At 52.6% G+C, this 13,989-nt stretch overlaps 1 protein-coding gene across 1 annotated transcript; it reads right to left on the bottom strand.

Moving 5' to 3' along the window:
* Positions 1-502: 502 nt before the first annotated feature.
* Positions 503-10,245, bottom strand: ehd1b (EH-domain containing 1b). The gene is made up of 5 exons (XM_041243437.1): positions 9,678-10,245; positions 6,652-6,749; positions 4,152-4,564; positions 2,554-2,718; positions 503-1,061 (listed from the first exon to the last, which is right to left on the bottom strand). Exons 1-5 carry the CDS (start codon positions 10,076-10,078, stop codon positions 510-512), a joined length of 1,629 nt encoding a protein of 542 aa, XP_041099371.1. The 5' UTR covers positions 10,079-10,245; the 3' UTR covers positions 503-509.
* Positions 10,246-13,989: the final 3,744 nt, after the last annotated feature.

The raw sequence follows: 13,989 nt of genomic DNA, 5'->3' as shown, positions 1-13,989 counted from the left end.
CAGATCCAGCCTCGGGGGAAACTTGGGGTCGTTCCACGAGAGGCCATCTCAGCGCGCTCCCCTTTGAGAATGTACTCCCAATCCAGGGCTCCCCCCATTCAGTTGTTGGACCTCCAACTCTCTCTCTTCTCCGCCTCTCCCTCCAATCTCCGCTCCCCCCTTGGGGGGCTCCCCCCGACAAGCTTGGCCCTCCCCTCTCTCTCTAAACCCCTGGAGGGGCTCTGAGAGAGATGAGGGAGGGTGGTAGGACTCGAGGGGGGCTCCCGGGGAGGCCCCCTCTCCTCTACTCCCCTCCATCCCCTCCCATACTGAAAGCTCCCCCCTTTGGCCCCTCTCTCTATCTCGAGGTAGGCGATCTCCGCTCCCCCCTTTGAAACCCCTCTTCTACTCCCTACTCCCTCCCTCTCCGCTACCCCCTTTGCTCCTCAGGCCTCTCTCTTCTCCTCCATCTCAGATCCCCAATGACGGGTAGAGGGAGAGGGGGGAAACGGGGAGGCCCTCCCCTCTCTCTACTCCCCTCCCATCTCCGCTCCCCCCTTTGCCCCTCCCCTCTTGCTGGGGGGCACCAGGTGCCCGGGCAGCTGCTCAGGAAGCTCGTACCCCTCCAGCTTCACCTTGATCAGGTGGTTGGCGAGAGCGAACTCCTCGTCGTCGAGGTAACCGTCCTGGTCCACGTCCGCCAGCTTCCAGATCTTTCCCAGCACGGTGTTGGGCAGCTTGGACTTCACCATCTCCTTCTTGGCGCTGGCCCCCGAGACCTTGCCGTTGACGGGAGACAGCGTGTAGAAGATCTCGTCGTAGTTGGGCTTGTCCTTCGCCACCACCCACTCCATCTCGTCGATCCCCTCGCCGGCACCCTCCCCGTAGCCGTGGCCGAAGGGCCCGTTGGCGGTGCCCTCGAACGCCCCGCCCTTCACCGCCTGGCTGGGCGTGGCCGCCTCTTCCTGGCGCACCATGGTCATGAGGCGCGCGATGTCGTTCGCCAGCATATCCTCCACGACCTGCAGCAGCTTCGGCTTCGCAGACTGGAACCGCGTGAAATCCTGAGAGGCCAGCAGCTCCTGAGAGGGAGGGGAGAGAGCCAATTCAGAGGGCTGGGTCTCATCAATATCAGGGTCTAGCGCTGTATATTATAAAGACATTTCAGAGGGCTGGGTCTCATCAATATCAGGGTCTAGTGCTGTATATTATAAAGACATTTCAGAGGGCTGGATCTCATCAATATCAGGGTCTAGTGCTGTATATTATAAAGACATTTCAGAGGGCTGGGTCTCATCAATATCAGGGTCTAGCGCTGTATATTATAAAGACATTTCAGAGGGCTGTGTCTCATCAATATCAGGGTCTAGTGCTGTATATTATAAAGACATTTCAGAGGGCTGGATCTCATCAATATCAGGGTCTAGTGCTGTATATTATAAAGACATTTCAGAGGGCTGGATCTCATCAATATCAGGGTCTAGTGCTGTATATTATAAAGACATTTCAGAGGGCTGGATCTCATCAATATCAGGGTCTAGCGCTGTATATTATAAAGACATTTCAGAGGGCTGGATCTCATCAATATCAGGGTCTAGTGCTGTATATTATAAAGACATTTCAGAGGGCTGGATCTCATCAATATCAGGGTCTAGCGCTGTATATTATAAAGACATTTCAGAGGGCTGTGTCTCATCAATATCAGGGTCTAGTGCTGTATATTATAAAGACATTTCAGAGGGCTGGATCTCATCAATATCAGGGTCTAGTGCTGTATATTATAAAGACATTTCAGAGGGCTGGATCTCATCAATATCAGGGTCTAGTGCTGTATATTATAAAGACATTTCAGAGGGCTGGATCTCATCAATATCAGGGTCTAGTGCTGTATATTATAAAGACATTTCAGAGGGCTGGATCTCATCAATATCAGGGTCTAGTGCTGTATATTATAAAGACATTTCAGAGGGCTGGATCTCATCAATATCAGGGTCTAGCGCTGTATATTATAAAGACATTTCAGAGGGCTGGGTCTCATCAATATCAGGGTCTAGCGCTGTATATTATAAAGACATTTCACAGGACTGGATCTCATCAATATCAGGGTCTAGTGCTGTATATTATAAAGACATTTCAGAGGGCTGGATCTCATCAATATCAGGGTCTAGTGCTGTATATTATAAAGACATTTCAGAGGGCTGGATCTCATCAATATCAGGGTCTAGTGCTGTATATTATAAAGACATTTCAGAGGGCTGGATCTCATCAATATCAGGGTCTAGTGCTGTATATTATAAAGACACTGTATAGTAATCTAGCTAGTTCTCTGCTGGCTTGGTATGGAGTCCTGCGCCTCTGTTTATCCCGTCAATATCGGTCACGCGATCTCGCTCACGCACAAACAAAAACAGTGACGTTGCTGTTTTGTAAACACAGGTGTGTGGCTGCTGGGCGAAGGTCACAGGGCCACGGTCACCTGCTTGAAGGTGGTTAGCTTGCAGCTCTCTGTGTGTGTGTGGGGGGCAGGGGGGGGTTCCTCGATCTGTGTTTAAAGGGCCAGTGCTTTGGGGATACCTGCATCTTCTTCAGGCTGGGGAAGTCTCCAGGAGAGACCTGGTGCTCCTTCTCAATCTTCAGGTAGATCTCCCCCAGGTTACTGATCAACTCTTTCTTCTTGTTCTCCTTCCCAAACACGTTGGGCATCTCCTTCTTCAGAGCAATGATGATATAGGCATGGACCTGGGGAGGAGAGAGAGAGAGAGAGAGAGAGAGCAAAGAGAGAGAGAGAGAGAGAGAGAGAGAGAGCGAGAGAGAGACAGAGAGAGCAAGAGAGAGAGGGAGACAGAGAGCAAGAGAGCAAGCGACAGAGAGAGAGAGAGGAGAGAGAGAGAGATTACTTATTTGTATGTATTATACATCTATATACAATTTCACTTAATTGCTTTGTGCAAATATTTTTTTTTAAATTCTCCTCAAGTTGTACTGCACGGTTTGATAGACTCCTATTGCACAGCAGTGTCGCCCAGTCCACGCTTTCCTACTTGCAGTGACTCTGCAGCAGCAGCAGTGGAAGCAGAGTTCACCACCCCCACCCCCACCGCTGAAAGAGCGATTCAGCATGATAAAAATCATACGACAGCGCAAAGTCACTTCACAGCCAGGAGAGAGATCCTCCCGCGATCGCCCGGGCAACGCCCGTCTCCCCGACACTGACTTCTGAGCGAGACAACCTTTACAGCCAGGCTGTGAGAAAACAGCTGAGCAAATAAAACTAGAACATAAACACACACACCTCCCCCCGAGCTGCAGCGGAGAGGAGAGGCGCGTCGTCTCTGAACACACGCGCCGTCACAGACACTCCACTTCATTAACACATGATCGGGTCAGAGTCAGGGGTACAGGAGCTGGGTCAGGGGTACAGGAGCTGGGTCAGGGGTACAGGAGCTGGGTCAGGGGCGGGGGTACCTTGGCGAGCCGCGCTCTCTTAATCAGGTCGTTGAGTTTGCGCAGGGTCAGGGGCGGGGGTACAGGGTCAGGGGCGGGGGTACCTTGGCGAGCCGCGCTCTCTTGATCAGGTCGTTGAGTTTGCGCAGGGTCAGGGGCGGGGGTACCTTGGCGAGCCGCGCTCTCTTGATCAGGTCGTTGAGTTTGCGCAGGGTCAGGGGCGGGGGTACAGGGTCAGGGGCGGGGGTACCTTGGCGAGCCGCGCTCTCTTGATCAGGTCGTTGAGTTTGCGCAGGGTCAGGGGCGGGGGTACCTTGGCGAGCCGCGCTCTCTTGATCAGGTCGTTGAGTTTGCGCAGGGTCAGGGGCGGGGGTACAGGGTCAGGGGCGGGGGTACCTTGGCGAGCCGCGCTCTCTTGATCAGGTCGTTGAGTTTGCGCAGGGTCAGGGGCGGGGGTACAGGGTCAGGGGCGGGGGTACCTTGGCGAGCCGCGCTCTCTTGATCAGGTCGTTGAGTTTGCGCAGGGTCAGGGGCGGGGGTACAGGGTCAGGGGCGGGGGTACCTTGGCGAGCCGCGCTCTCTTGATCAGGTCGTTGAGTTTGCGCAGGGTCAGGGGCGGGGGTACAGGGTCAGGGGCGGGGGTACCTTGGCGAGCCGCGCTCTCTTGATCAGGTCGTTGAGTTTGCGCAGGGTCAGGGGCGGGGGTACAGGGTCAGGGGCGGGGGTACCTTGGCGAGCCGCGCTCTCTTGATCAGGTCGTTGAGTTTGCGCAGGGCTGCGTTGCGGGGAAGCCCCTGGATGTCCTTGAACAGGTCCTTCTCCTCGGCCTCGAACAGCCTGCGGTTGTCGGGTTTGAGCAGCGGCTGGGACCAGAAGGAGCCGATGTAGACGCGCACCACCTCTGGGGTGTTGATGATCTTGCCCAGCGACCACATGAGGGCGCCGTACACCCGCATCAGCTGCTGCGTCTCGATCTGGTCCGCCTTGTTCAGCACCACCCGGATCTTGTCCTCGTGGTTCTTCAGGGCCTGGATCACCTCGGAGAACTCGTCCGAGATGTCCAGCTTGTGGGCGTCGAAGAGGAGGATGATCCGGTCAACCCGCTCGGCAAACCACTCCAGAACCGCAGCGAAGTCATAGCCTTGGGACAGGAGAGGACAGAGGGGAGAGGGGAGAGGAGGGGAGAGAGGAGGAGGGGAGAGGGGAGAGAGAGGGGTTACAATAGGGTTCCTAGGAGCAGTAAACGACTAGGAATAGCAGTGTGATCCAGTCCTGCTTTCACTAGGAGTTTAATAATCAGACTCCCGCTGCACAGCAGTGTGATCCAGTCCTGCTTTCACTAGGAGTTTAATAATCAGACTCCCGCTGCACAGCAGTGTGATCCAGTCCTGCTTTCACTAGGAGTTTAATAATCAGACTCCCGCTGCACAGCAGTGTGATCCAGTCCTGCTTTCACTAGGAGTTTAATAATAAGACTCCCGCTGCACAGCAGTGTGATCCAGTCCTGCTTTCACTAGGAGTTTAATAATCAGACTCCCGCTGCACAGCAGTGTGATCCAGTCCTGCTTTCACTAGGAGTTTAATAATCAGACTCCCGCTGCACAGCAGTGTGATCCAGTCCTGCTTTCACTAGGAGTTTAATAATCAGACTCCCGCTGCACAGCAGTGTGATCCAGTCCTGCTTTCACTAGGAGTTTAATAATCAGACTCCCGCTGCACAGCAGTGTGATCCAGCCCTGCTTTCACTAGGAGTTTAATAATCAGACTCCCGCTGCACAGCAGTGTGATCCAGTCCTGCTTTCACTAGGAGTTTAATAATCAGACTCCCGCTGCACAGCAGTGTGATCCAGTCCTGCTTTCACTAGGAGTTTAATAATCAGACTCCCGCTGCACAGCAGTGTGATCCAGTCCTGCTTTCACTAGGAGTTTAATAATCAGACTCCCGCTGCACAGCAGTGTGATCCAGCCCTGCTTTCACTAGGAGTTTAATAATCAGACTCCCGCTGCACAGCAGTGTGATCCAGTCCTGCTTTCACTAGGAGTTTAATAATCAGACACACCTGAGCTTGTTAGCTAGACACACTGGGGGCTGATCAAGCTGCTAGCAGTAAAACCTGGACTGGGAGACATTGCTATCCTGCTTGACTCCGTTGACTCCGCCCATTGAGTATATCTCTAGAGTGTGTGTGTGTGTGGTGTGTGTGTGTGTGTGTGTGTGCTTGAGAAGGAAGTGGATTTCTCTCCCACTCACACAACTGAAATTCTCACGTGAATTTCTTCACAGTTTTGAGTTCGCCGGGGCTCTGCTGATAAATGGTTTCGCAATCGCTTCAGCATTGAGACACCCCGACAGCGTCTCTCGCGTCGTCAGATACAAGCTGCATGAGAATCCTCTTGCAGCCTCGCTTCCCTGTGCTTCAGTCCCCCCCCCACCTCACAACACAGGGCCTGCCCCTCACTTGACCTCCTCGCAGCTTCCTGAGCGCTGAGGAACAAGAGAGATGAACGGAGCCAAGGAGAAATCCTGCAGCTCAAGAATCCTATTCACTGCCAGCCTGGGAGAGGGGAGGGGAGGGGAGGGGAGGGGGGAGGAGAGCAGAGGGGAGCGGAGAGGGGAGGAGAGCGGAGAGGAAGGGGGGGAATGTTCCACTCGCTCAGCGCTGGCTCTCATGCTGGGTTTTGGTTTCCAGGTTGAATCACATCCTTCCCTGCAGCTCACTTTCTGTATTATCTCTGAACACACGGCTTCCTGAACAACACGGGTTCAAGAGGCAGAGCAAGAAGCAAGGGGGCACTCACCCGGGGGGGGGGGAGAGTCTGCGAGGGTCTGTCACAGAGACGAGAGAATGAAACACACTCTCAGCACGATCACAGGGAGACCAGTCTCTCCAGAGCAGCCGTGCCATATGTGTGTGTGTGTGTGTGTGTGTGTGTGTGTGTGTGTGTGTGTGTGTGTGTGTGTGTGCGCTCTCTCTCACTCTCTCTCTCTCTTTCTGATGAGCATTTGTTATTTCAGCAGAAGAGAAAAACCCCTTTGACTTCTCAGAACTCAGAGAAATAATAATAATAATAATAACAAACTAATTTGAACAAAGAAACTAGTCTTCTGGTTTTTTTTAAACATGAAAAAGATCAGCACATGGCTGGGAATCAGACTCCTATTGCACAGCAGTGTGATCCAGTCCAGGTTTCACTGATTCCCAGCCCGGAGTCTGATCCGATCCCTACCTCGGCTGAGCCTCTGCTTCTCTCCAGACAGGATTCCCGGCGTGTCGATTATACTGATGCTTTCCAGGACTGGATTGGGAAGCTGAGCGCACATAAACCTGGGAAGAAACGAGAACAATTCAACACAAAAAACACAACGTCTCTAACTTCACTGTCCTCCGCTGGATCTACGTGCACAGAGGCTTTCACACCCACACCAACAATTACATATCAATATAGTTTAACAATAGTTTTTAGTGGAAATGTGTGCCGTGTGGGGAGTGGGATAAAGGGATCCGAGTTTCACTCCTGCGATTTGGAAAGGAGCCCAGTGAAGGCACACCCAGCGCTGCTGAGCAGAAAACAGTGCAAGAGGAACCAGAACCGAAATAACTGGACTGAGCACTCACACACACACACACACACACACACACTGACACACCCAGCGCTGCCGAGCAGAAAACAGTGCAAGAGGAACCAGAACTGAAATAACTCGACTGAGCACTCACACACACACACACACACACACAAGGGTCCTGTTTCTTTGAAGGACCGATTCCTTCACAAACTCCTCTCTCCACATTCCCTGCTCCGCTACAATCCCACATATTCCGGGAAGCTCCAGTTTTTTTTTTTTTCCCCCCCGGGAGGGGCCGCGGGAATCCCCAGTCTTTCACTCCAGTTGAAACTGGACACCTCGAGGGAGCAGAGAAGAAACCGGCCTGCAAGCCTTCACTTTCACTCTTGCTTCAGGGGAAAGTACATTCGAACAGAGATCACCTGCACTGTGGAGCAAAGCTCAGCCTGAAACAGGACCTGCCAGCGAGCGAAACACACACACACACACACAGACAGGACAAGACAACAAGGGGCGGCTCACTGCGCCTGTATCACTGACTCAGGGCTATTTAAAAAGCCCCCCCTCCCCTCCCCCTCTCAAACAGCCTCTTCAGTGAAGTCAGGGTGTCTGTAGCTCCTCTCCCCGCAGGGACAGTGCGGCGTGCTTTATCTGAAATCATCAAATGTATCAAATCATAACAGCGAACCGCTAGCAGCTTGATCAGCCCCAGTGTGACAAGACAGCGAGATCAGCTGTGACTGATTAAACTGCCAGTGATCTACAGTCAGAGACATGCATGTGTGAGACAGAGAGAGAGAGGGAGAGAGAGAGAGAGAGAGAGAGAGAGAGAGAGAGAGAGAGAGAGAGAGAGAGACAGAGATATTTTAACAATCAGCTGTTTCTGCTCAGGGTCTCTTGACAGCTGGCCGCCTTTGCATTCCAGATCCCTCGTTGCTCTGAGAGACAGCACACAGAGGCACCGACACGCCCCTCCCAATACACACGAGAGGGGGAGAGGAGACAGAGGGACTTCCATCGGCATGTTTGAATGGAAAACAAGTTCAGAAGATCAATGGACGAGGTCCCAGTCCCTCCTCAGCTCCGCTAGAGCCACACTGCTTCCCTCCCAGTCCCTCCTCAGCTCCACTAGAGCCACGCTGCTTCCCTCCCTCCCAGTCCCTCCCTCCAGCTCCACTAGAGCCACCTCAGCTCCACTAGAGCCACGCTGCTTCCCTCCCTCCCAGTCCCTCCTCAGCTCCACTAGAGCCACACTGCTTCCCTCCCTCCCAGTCCCTCCTCAGCTCCACTAGAGCCACACTGCTTCCCTCCCTCCCAGTCCCTCCTCAGCTCCACTAGAGCCACACTGCCCCTCCCCCAGTCCCTCCTCAGCTCCACTAGAGCCACACTGCTTCCCTCCCTCCCTCCTCAGCTCCACTCCCTCCACAGGTCCCTCCCTAGTCCCCTCCCAGTCCCTCCTCAGCTCCACTAGAGCCACACTGCTTCCCTCCCTCCCAGTCCCTCCTCAGCTCCACTAGAGCCACACTGCTTCCCTCCCTCCCAGTCCCTCCTCAGCTCCACTAGAGCCACACTGCTTCCCTCCCTCCCAGTCCCTCCTCAGCTCCACTAGAGCCACACTGCTTCCCTCCCAGTCCCTCCTCAGCTCCACTAGAGCCACACTGCTTCCCTCCCTCCCAGTCCCTCCTCAGCTCCACTAGAGCCACACTGCCTCCCTCCCAGTCCCTCCTCAGAGCCACACTGCTTCCCTCCCTCCCCACACTGCTTCCCTCCCAGTCCCTCCTCAGCTCCACTAGAGCCACACTGCTTCCCTCCCTCCCAGTCCCTCCTCACTCCACTAGAGCCACACTGCTTCCCTCCCTCCCAGTCCCTCCTCAGCTCCGCTAGAGCCACACTGCTTCCCTCCCAGTCCCTCCTCAAAAACTACATCAAATTAGTATATATTAGCACAAACAAATCGATGACATTCATATATATATATATTTATTTATATTTTTTTTTTTTTGTAAAACACAGGCTCCTGTTTGCAATTCTGCTTGAAGCGCAGCGTGCTTTGCTAACAGGGCTTCTGATCGTACTGTCCTCTACGCGTAAAACAAACACACTTCCCATTATGAACAGTAATAATAATAATAATAGAGAGGAGTTTACCCCTCGGGTCGCAGCGCCTCGGTTAACGAATGAACCGGGCTTGTAAAATATTAACCCGCGGGTCGGTTCACTTTTATGGGGCGTTGGCGATCCCCCCCCCCCCCCCCCCCCCCGATACGGGACGGCCCGTTTATTACAGGCCTTTCTGTCCGAAACTTGAGAGACAACGAATATTAAACTTATTATTATTATTATTATTATTATTATTATAATAATAATATCTGCAAAACACAGTGGGATATATTACAGAGCTATTTATTCAGGGATAACAATTTTACAGCAAGACCCGATTATAATGCAAATAAAGCATTGCATTATTATTATTATTATTATTATTATTATTATTATTAGCTTACACGAACACTCATTAAAATAGTATTTTCGTTTGGCCAGCATTTCTCAGACAAGGTTATCTAAATACACGTTTTAGTTTTGTTGCCTCCAGAGACAGAGAGACAGAGAGAGAACAAGGACTTATCAAAAACAAAACCGAATAAATCTAAGCCTAACCCAACATGTACCCCAGCCAGCAAGCGGGTACCGGTTGAGGAAGGCGTTTCCGAACGCGTTGAGTTTTCGGAAAGGTTTCTTCGGGTCCACCACCAGCGCGTTGCCCGGCACGACCCCCTCCTGCTCGCCGTGCATCACCGCGATGAACGAGTCCGTGGTCGGCTCCGGTCCGATCCGCATCCCGGGGAAGTCCTGCTCCATCAGGTGGCGGATGAAAGTGGTCTTGCCGGTGGAGTACTGCCCGACCAGCAGCACCATGGGCTTGTTGTCGAAGTCGGCGTCTTCCAGAGCCGGGGAGTGGAAGTCGTGGAAGCGGTACGCCTCCTCCAGCGGGAGCAGCTTGGAGCGGTAGAGCCGCTTCAGCCCGTCCGAAACGGTCTGGAACAACTCGGGCTCCTTTCTGCGCTTCGAGTCGGAGGACAGGCTGAACATGGCTTGTGTTCGTGCGGCGCAAAATGCGGAGAGAGAGTTGGATGGGGGGGGTTAGCGGGGTGGCTTGCGTGCGTTTTTTAAAGGCTGCTTTACTGTTTTAATTGCGTTTGTAACAGGACGCCTCCCGCTGTCTCCCCCTCGCTGGCTGCCAGGGACTGAAGCACGAAAGCGGCCCGCCGCGTCATCGGTGAGGTCATGCGCTCGCCGGCTTTCTCAGCGGCCATTTTGAGAAGGGCAGAGTGTAATGCAGCTGCATACATACAGACCGGGGACCCCCTCAAACTCGCTCCCGGGGACCCCCCCGCCCCCAGCCGAGCTCTCGATTACTGACCCAGACCCTTATTAAATGTTACAGCCAACTTGAGATATGCAAACTGTTCGAGAGCTGAAAACAAGTCAAAAGGTCTAATTAAGCAAGTTATCGGTTCAGTGAAGGGTCTGGTTCAGTGATTATTGAGGGCTGGGCTGGAATGGAAACCTGCAGCCGCAGCAGGGGGGTCCCCGGGACCGAGTTTGAGGGGGTCCCCGGGACCGAGTTTGAGGGGGTCCCGGGACCGAGTTTGAGGGGGTCCCGGGACCGAGTTTGAGGGGGTCCGAGTTTGAGGGGGTCCCGGGACCGAGTTTGAGGGGGTCCCGGGACCGAGTTTGAGGGGGTCCCCGGGACCGAGTTTGAGGGGGTCCCGGGACCGAGTTTGAGGGGGTCCCGGGACCGAGTTTGAGGGGGTCCCGGGACCGAGTTTGAGAAGCCCTGGTATATACTATAGAGATATTCATGTGCCTCGCTTGTTTGTGTTTTTGGCTCGTTGTAAAGCGTAAAGCACTTCAGAAATATCCCCTCGCCGGGCTGCGTCCCCAATCTTTTAGGTCGTGAAATGTTTTTGTCGATGTATTTAAAATTGATACTTTCCCAGATGTTGAAATTGTGACCGTGTTTACCAGCTAGGGCGTGTGGATATTGCAACTGAAAGAGACTCAGTCAAGCAGACAACAGTTCGGCTCTAGCGGCTTCGCTGGTGTTATAATTGAAGTGAAAATGAACCAGTTTAAAAAGAAATGCGGGTGATTTCCAAACCGCCCTGTCGCTGAAGCGTACAACCGTCTGTTTGTGTGTTAGTGTGTGTGTGTTAGTGTGTGTGTGTTTGTTTGTTAGTCTGTCTGTTTGTGTGTTTGTGTGTTTGTTTGTTTGTTTGTCTGTCTGTTTGTGTGTTGGTGTGTGTGTTTGTTAGCATGTGTTTGTGTGTAAGGTGTGTTTAGTGTTGTTTGTTTGTTGTGTGTGTGTTGTGTGTTTGTTTGTTTGTGTGTCTGTCTGTTTGTTTGTTTGTTTGTGTGTCTGTCTGTTTGTTTGTTGGGTGTGTGTGTTTGTTTGTTTGTCTGTTTGTTTGTTTGTTTGGTGTGTTTGTTTGTTTGTTAGTTGTTTGTTTGTTTGTTTGTTTGTGTGTTTGTTTGTTTGTTTGTTTGTTTGTTTGTTTGTGTGTTTGTTTGTCTGTTTGTTTGTTTGTTTGTTTTAGTGTGAGGGATTTCCATGTCGCTCTCGACCCCCTCGCTGTGAGGATGCGCTGACGAGGAAAGGAATTCTGGAATATTTCCGCCTGGGCAGCCCTGCGGGTTTCTAGCGAGACGCCCCTCTCTCGCTGCCTTGATTCACACATGAAAAACATACCTTTATTCTGACACGACAATATTTACAACTTTCAAATACCCTCCCCACTGCATGCTCTCTCTGCATCTACCTCAGTTTACTGTACCTCTCTGTGCTTTACAATGCGTCCCTGTGCTTTACCAGACCTCTCTGTGCTTTACAATGCTTCCCTATGCTTTACCAGACCTCTCTGTGCTTTACAATGCTTCCCTGTGCTTTACCAGACCTCTCTGTGCTTTACAATGCTTCCCTGTGCTTTACCAGACCTCTCTGTGCTTTACAATGCTTCCCTATGCTTTACCAGACCTCTCTGTGCTTTACAATGCTTCCCTATGCTTTACCAGACCTCTCTGTGCTTTACAATGCTTCCCTATGCTTTACCAGACCTCTCTGTGCTTTACAATGCTTCCCTATGCTTTACCAGACCTCTCTGTGCTTTACAATGCTTCCCTGTGCTTTACCAGACCTCTCTGTGCTTTACAATGCTTCCCTGTGCTTTACCAGACCTCTCTGTGCTTTACAATGCTTCCCTGTGCTTTAGCAGACCTCTCTGTGCTGTGATGTCACCATGCTTTCCCATAGTGTCACTGTGCTGTGCTCATGAGTAACGCTGGGGCTGTGAACAGGTGCCCCCCCCTGCAGGAATGTGAGGATGTGTCTCTGATCCTGGCACAGTAGAAAAGCTGACTGCACTGGAGTCTGGTTACAAGAGCCAGCCAGACTATAAATACATGAGGGGGTGGGGGGGGGAGGGGAGAGAGTGCGGGAGAGAGATAGAGAAAGATAGAGGCGAGAGCGAGGGGAGATAAAGAAAGGAGAGGGAGTTAGAGAGAGAGGGGGAGGGAGAGGGAGGAGGGGGTGAGAGGGTTTCACCAAAATACCATTGCACCCTTTGTGTAATAAAGCATTGTCATTGCAGAGCCCCTGTCTCTGTGTGTGCGTGTGTGCGTGTGTGTGTGTGTGTCTGTGTGTGTGTGTGTGTGTGTGTGTGTGTGTGTCTGCATTGCCCCTGCAGAGCCCCTGTCTGTGTGTCTGAGTGTGTCTGTGTGTCTGTCTGCATTGCCCCTGCAGAGCCCCTGTCTGTGTGTCTGAGTGTGTCTGTCTGTCTGCATTGCCCCTGCAGAGCCCCTGTCTGTGTGTCTGAGTGTGTCTGTGTGTCTGTCTGCATTGTCCCTGCAGAGCCCCTGTCTGTGTGTCTGAGTGTGTCTGTGTGTCTGTCTGCATTGCCCCTGCAGAGCCCCTGTCTGTGTGTCTGAGTGTGTCTGTGTGTCTGTCTGCATTGCCCCTGCAGAGCCCCTGTCTGTGTGTCTGAGTGTGTCTGTGTGTCTGTCTGCATTTCCCCTGCAGAGCCCCTGTCTGTGTGTCTGAGTGTGTCTGTGTGTCTGTCTGCATTGCCCCTGCAGAGCCCCTGTCTGTGTGTCTGAGTGTGTCTGTGTGTCTGTCTGCATTGCCCCTGCAGAGCCCCTGTCTGTGTGTCTGAGTGTGTCTGTGTGTCTGTCTGCATTGCCCCTGCAGAGCCCCTGTCTGTGTGTCTGAGTGTGTCTGTGTGTCTGTCTGCATTGCCCCTGCAGAGCCCCTGTCTGTGTGTCTGAGTGTGTGTGTGTGTGTCTGTCTGCATTGCCCCTGCAGAGCCCCTGTCTGTGTGTCTGAGTGTGTCTGTGTGTCTGTCTGCATTTCCCCTGCAGAGCCCCTGTCTGTGTGTCTGAGTGTGTCTGTGTGTCTGTCTGCATTGCCCCTGCAGAGCCCCTGTCTGTGTGTCTGAGTGTGTCTGTGTGTCTGTCTGCATTGCCCCTGCAGAGCCCCTGTCTGTGTGTCTGAGTGTGTCTGTGTGTGTGTCTGTGTGTCTGTCTGCATTGCCCCTGCAGAGCCCCTGTCTGTGTGTCTGAGTGTGTCTGTGTGTCTGTCTGCATTGCCCCTGCAGAGCCCCTGTCTGTGTGTGTGAGTGTGTCTGTGTGTCTGTCTGCATTGCCCCTGCAGAGCCCCTGTCTGTGTGTCTGAGTGTGTCTGTGTGTCTGTCTGCATTGCCCCTGCAGAGCCCCTGTCTGTGTGTCTGAGTGTGTCTGTGTGTCTGTCTGCATTGCCCCTGCAGAGCCCCTGTCTTTGGTCAGTGTGTAGCGCAGCTACAATGGAAAAAAAAACGCTCCAAAGAACTTATAACTTTTTCGAACTGTCAAAAACACGTTTTCTTTTCCTTTTATTTAACAAGTAAATATTGCCCAAACAGCAGCCGAACACGTGACTGCATTTCACCGGGGGACAACAATGAGCTGCC

This window comes from Polyodon spathula, unplaced genomic scaffold (assembly GCF_017654505.1).
Source record: "Polyodon spathula isolate WHYD16114869_AA unplaced genomic scaffold, ASM1765450v1 scaffolds_1743, whole genome shotgun sequence".
Taxonomy (NCBI): domain Eukaryota; kingdom Metazoa; phylum Chordata; class Actinopteri; order Acipenseriformes; family Polyodontidae; genus Polyodon; species Polyodon spathula.
Note: the sequence above shows the minus strand (reverse complement) of the source record. Positions and strands in the feature narration are given on the sequence as shown.

What these genes read in the sequence shown, in the direction of transcription:
- ehd1b (XM_041243437.1), bottom strand. Translation starts at nt 10,078, where the DNA reads ATGTTCAGCCTGTCCTCCGACTCGAAGCGCAGAAAGGAGCCCGAGTTG. An exon ending in AGAGAGCGCGGCTCGCCAAG is followed by an intron (nt 2,719 to 4,151) that starts GTACCCCCGCCC and finishes TCTCCTCCCCAG; the next exon opens with GTCCATGCCTATATCATCAT. An exon ending in CCAGCCTGAAGAAGATGCAG is followed by an intron (nt 1,062 to 2,553) that starts GTATCCCCAAAG and finishes CCTCCCTCTCAG; the next exon opens with GAGCTGCTGGCCTCTCAGGA.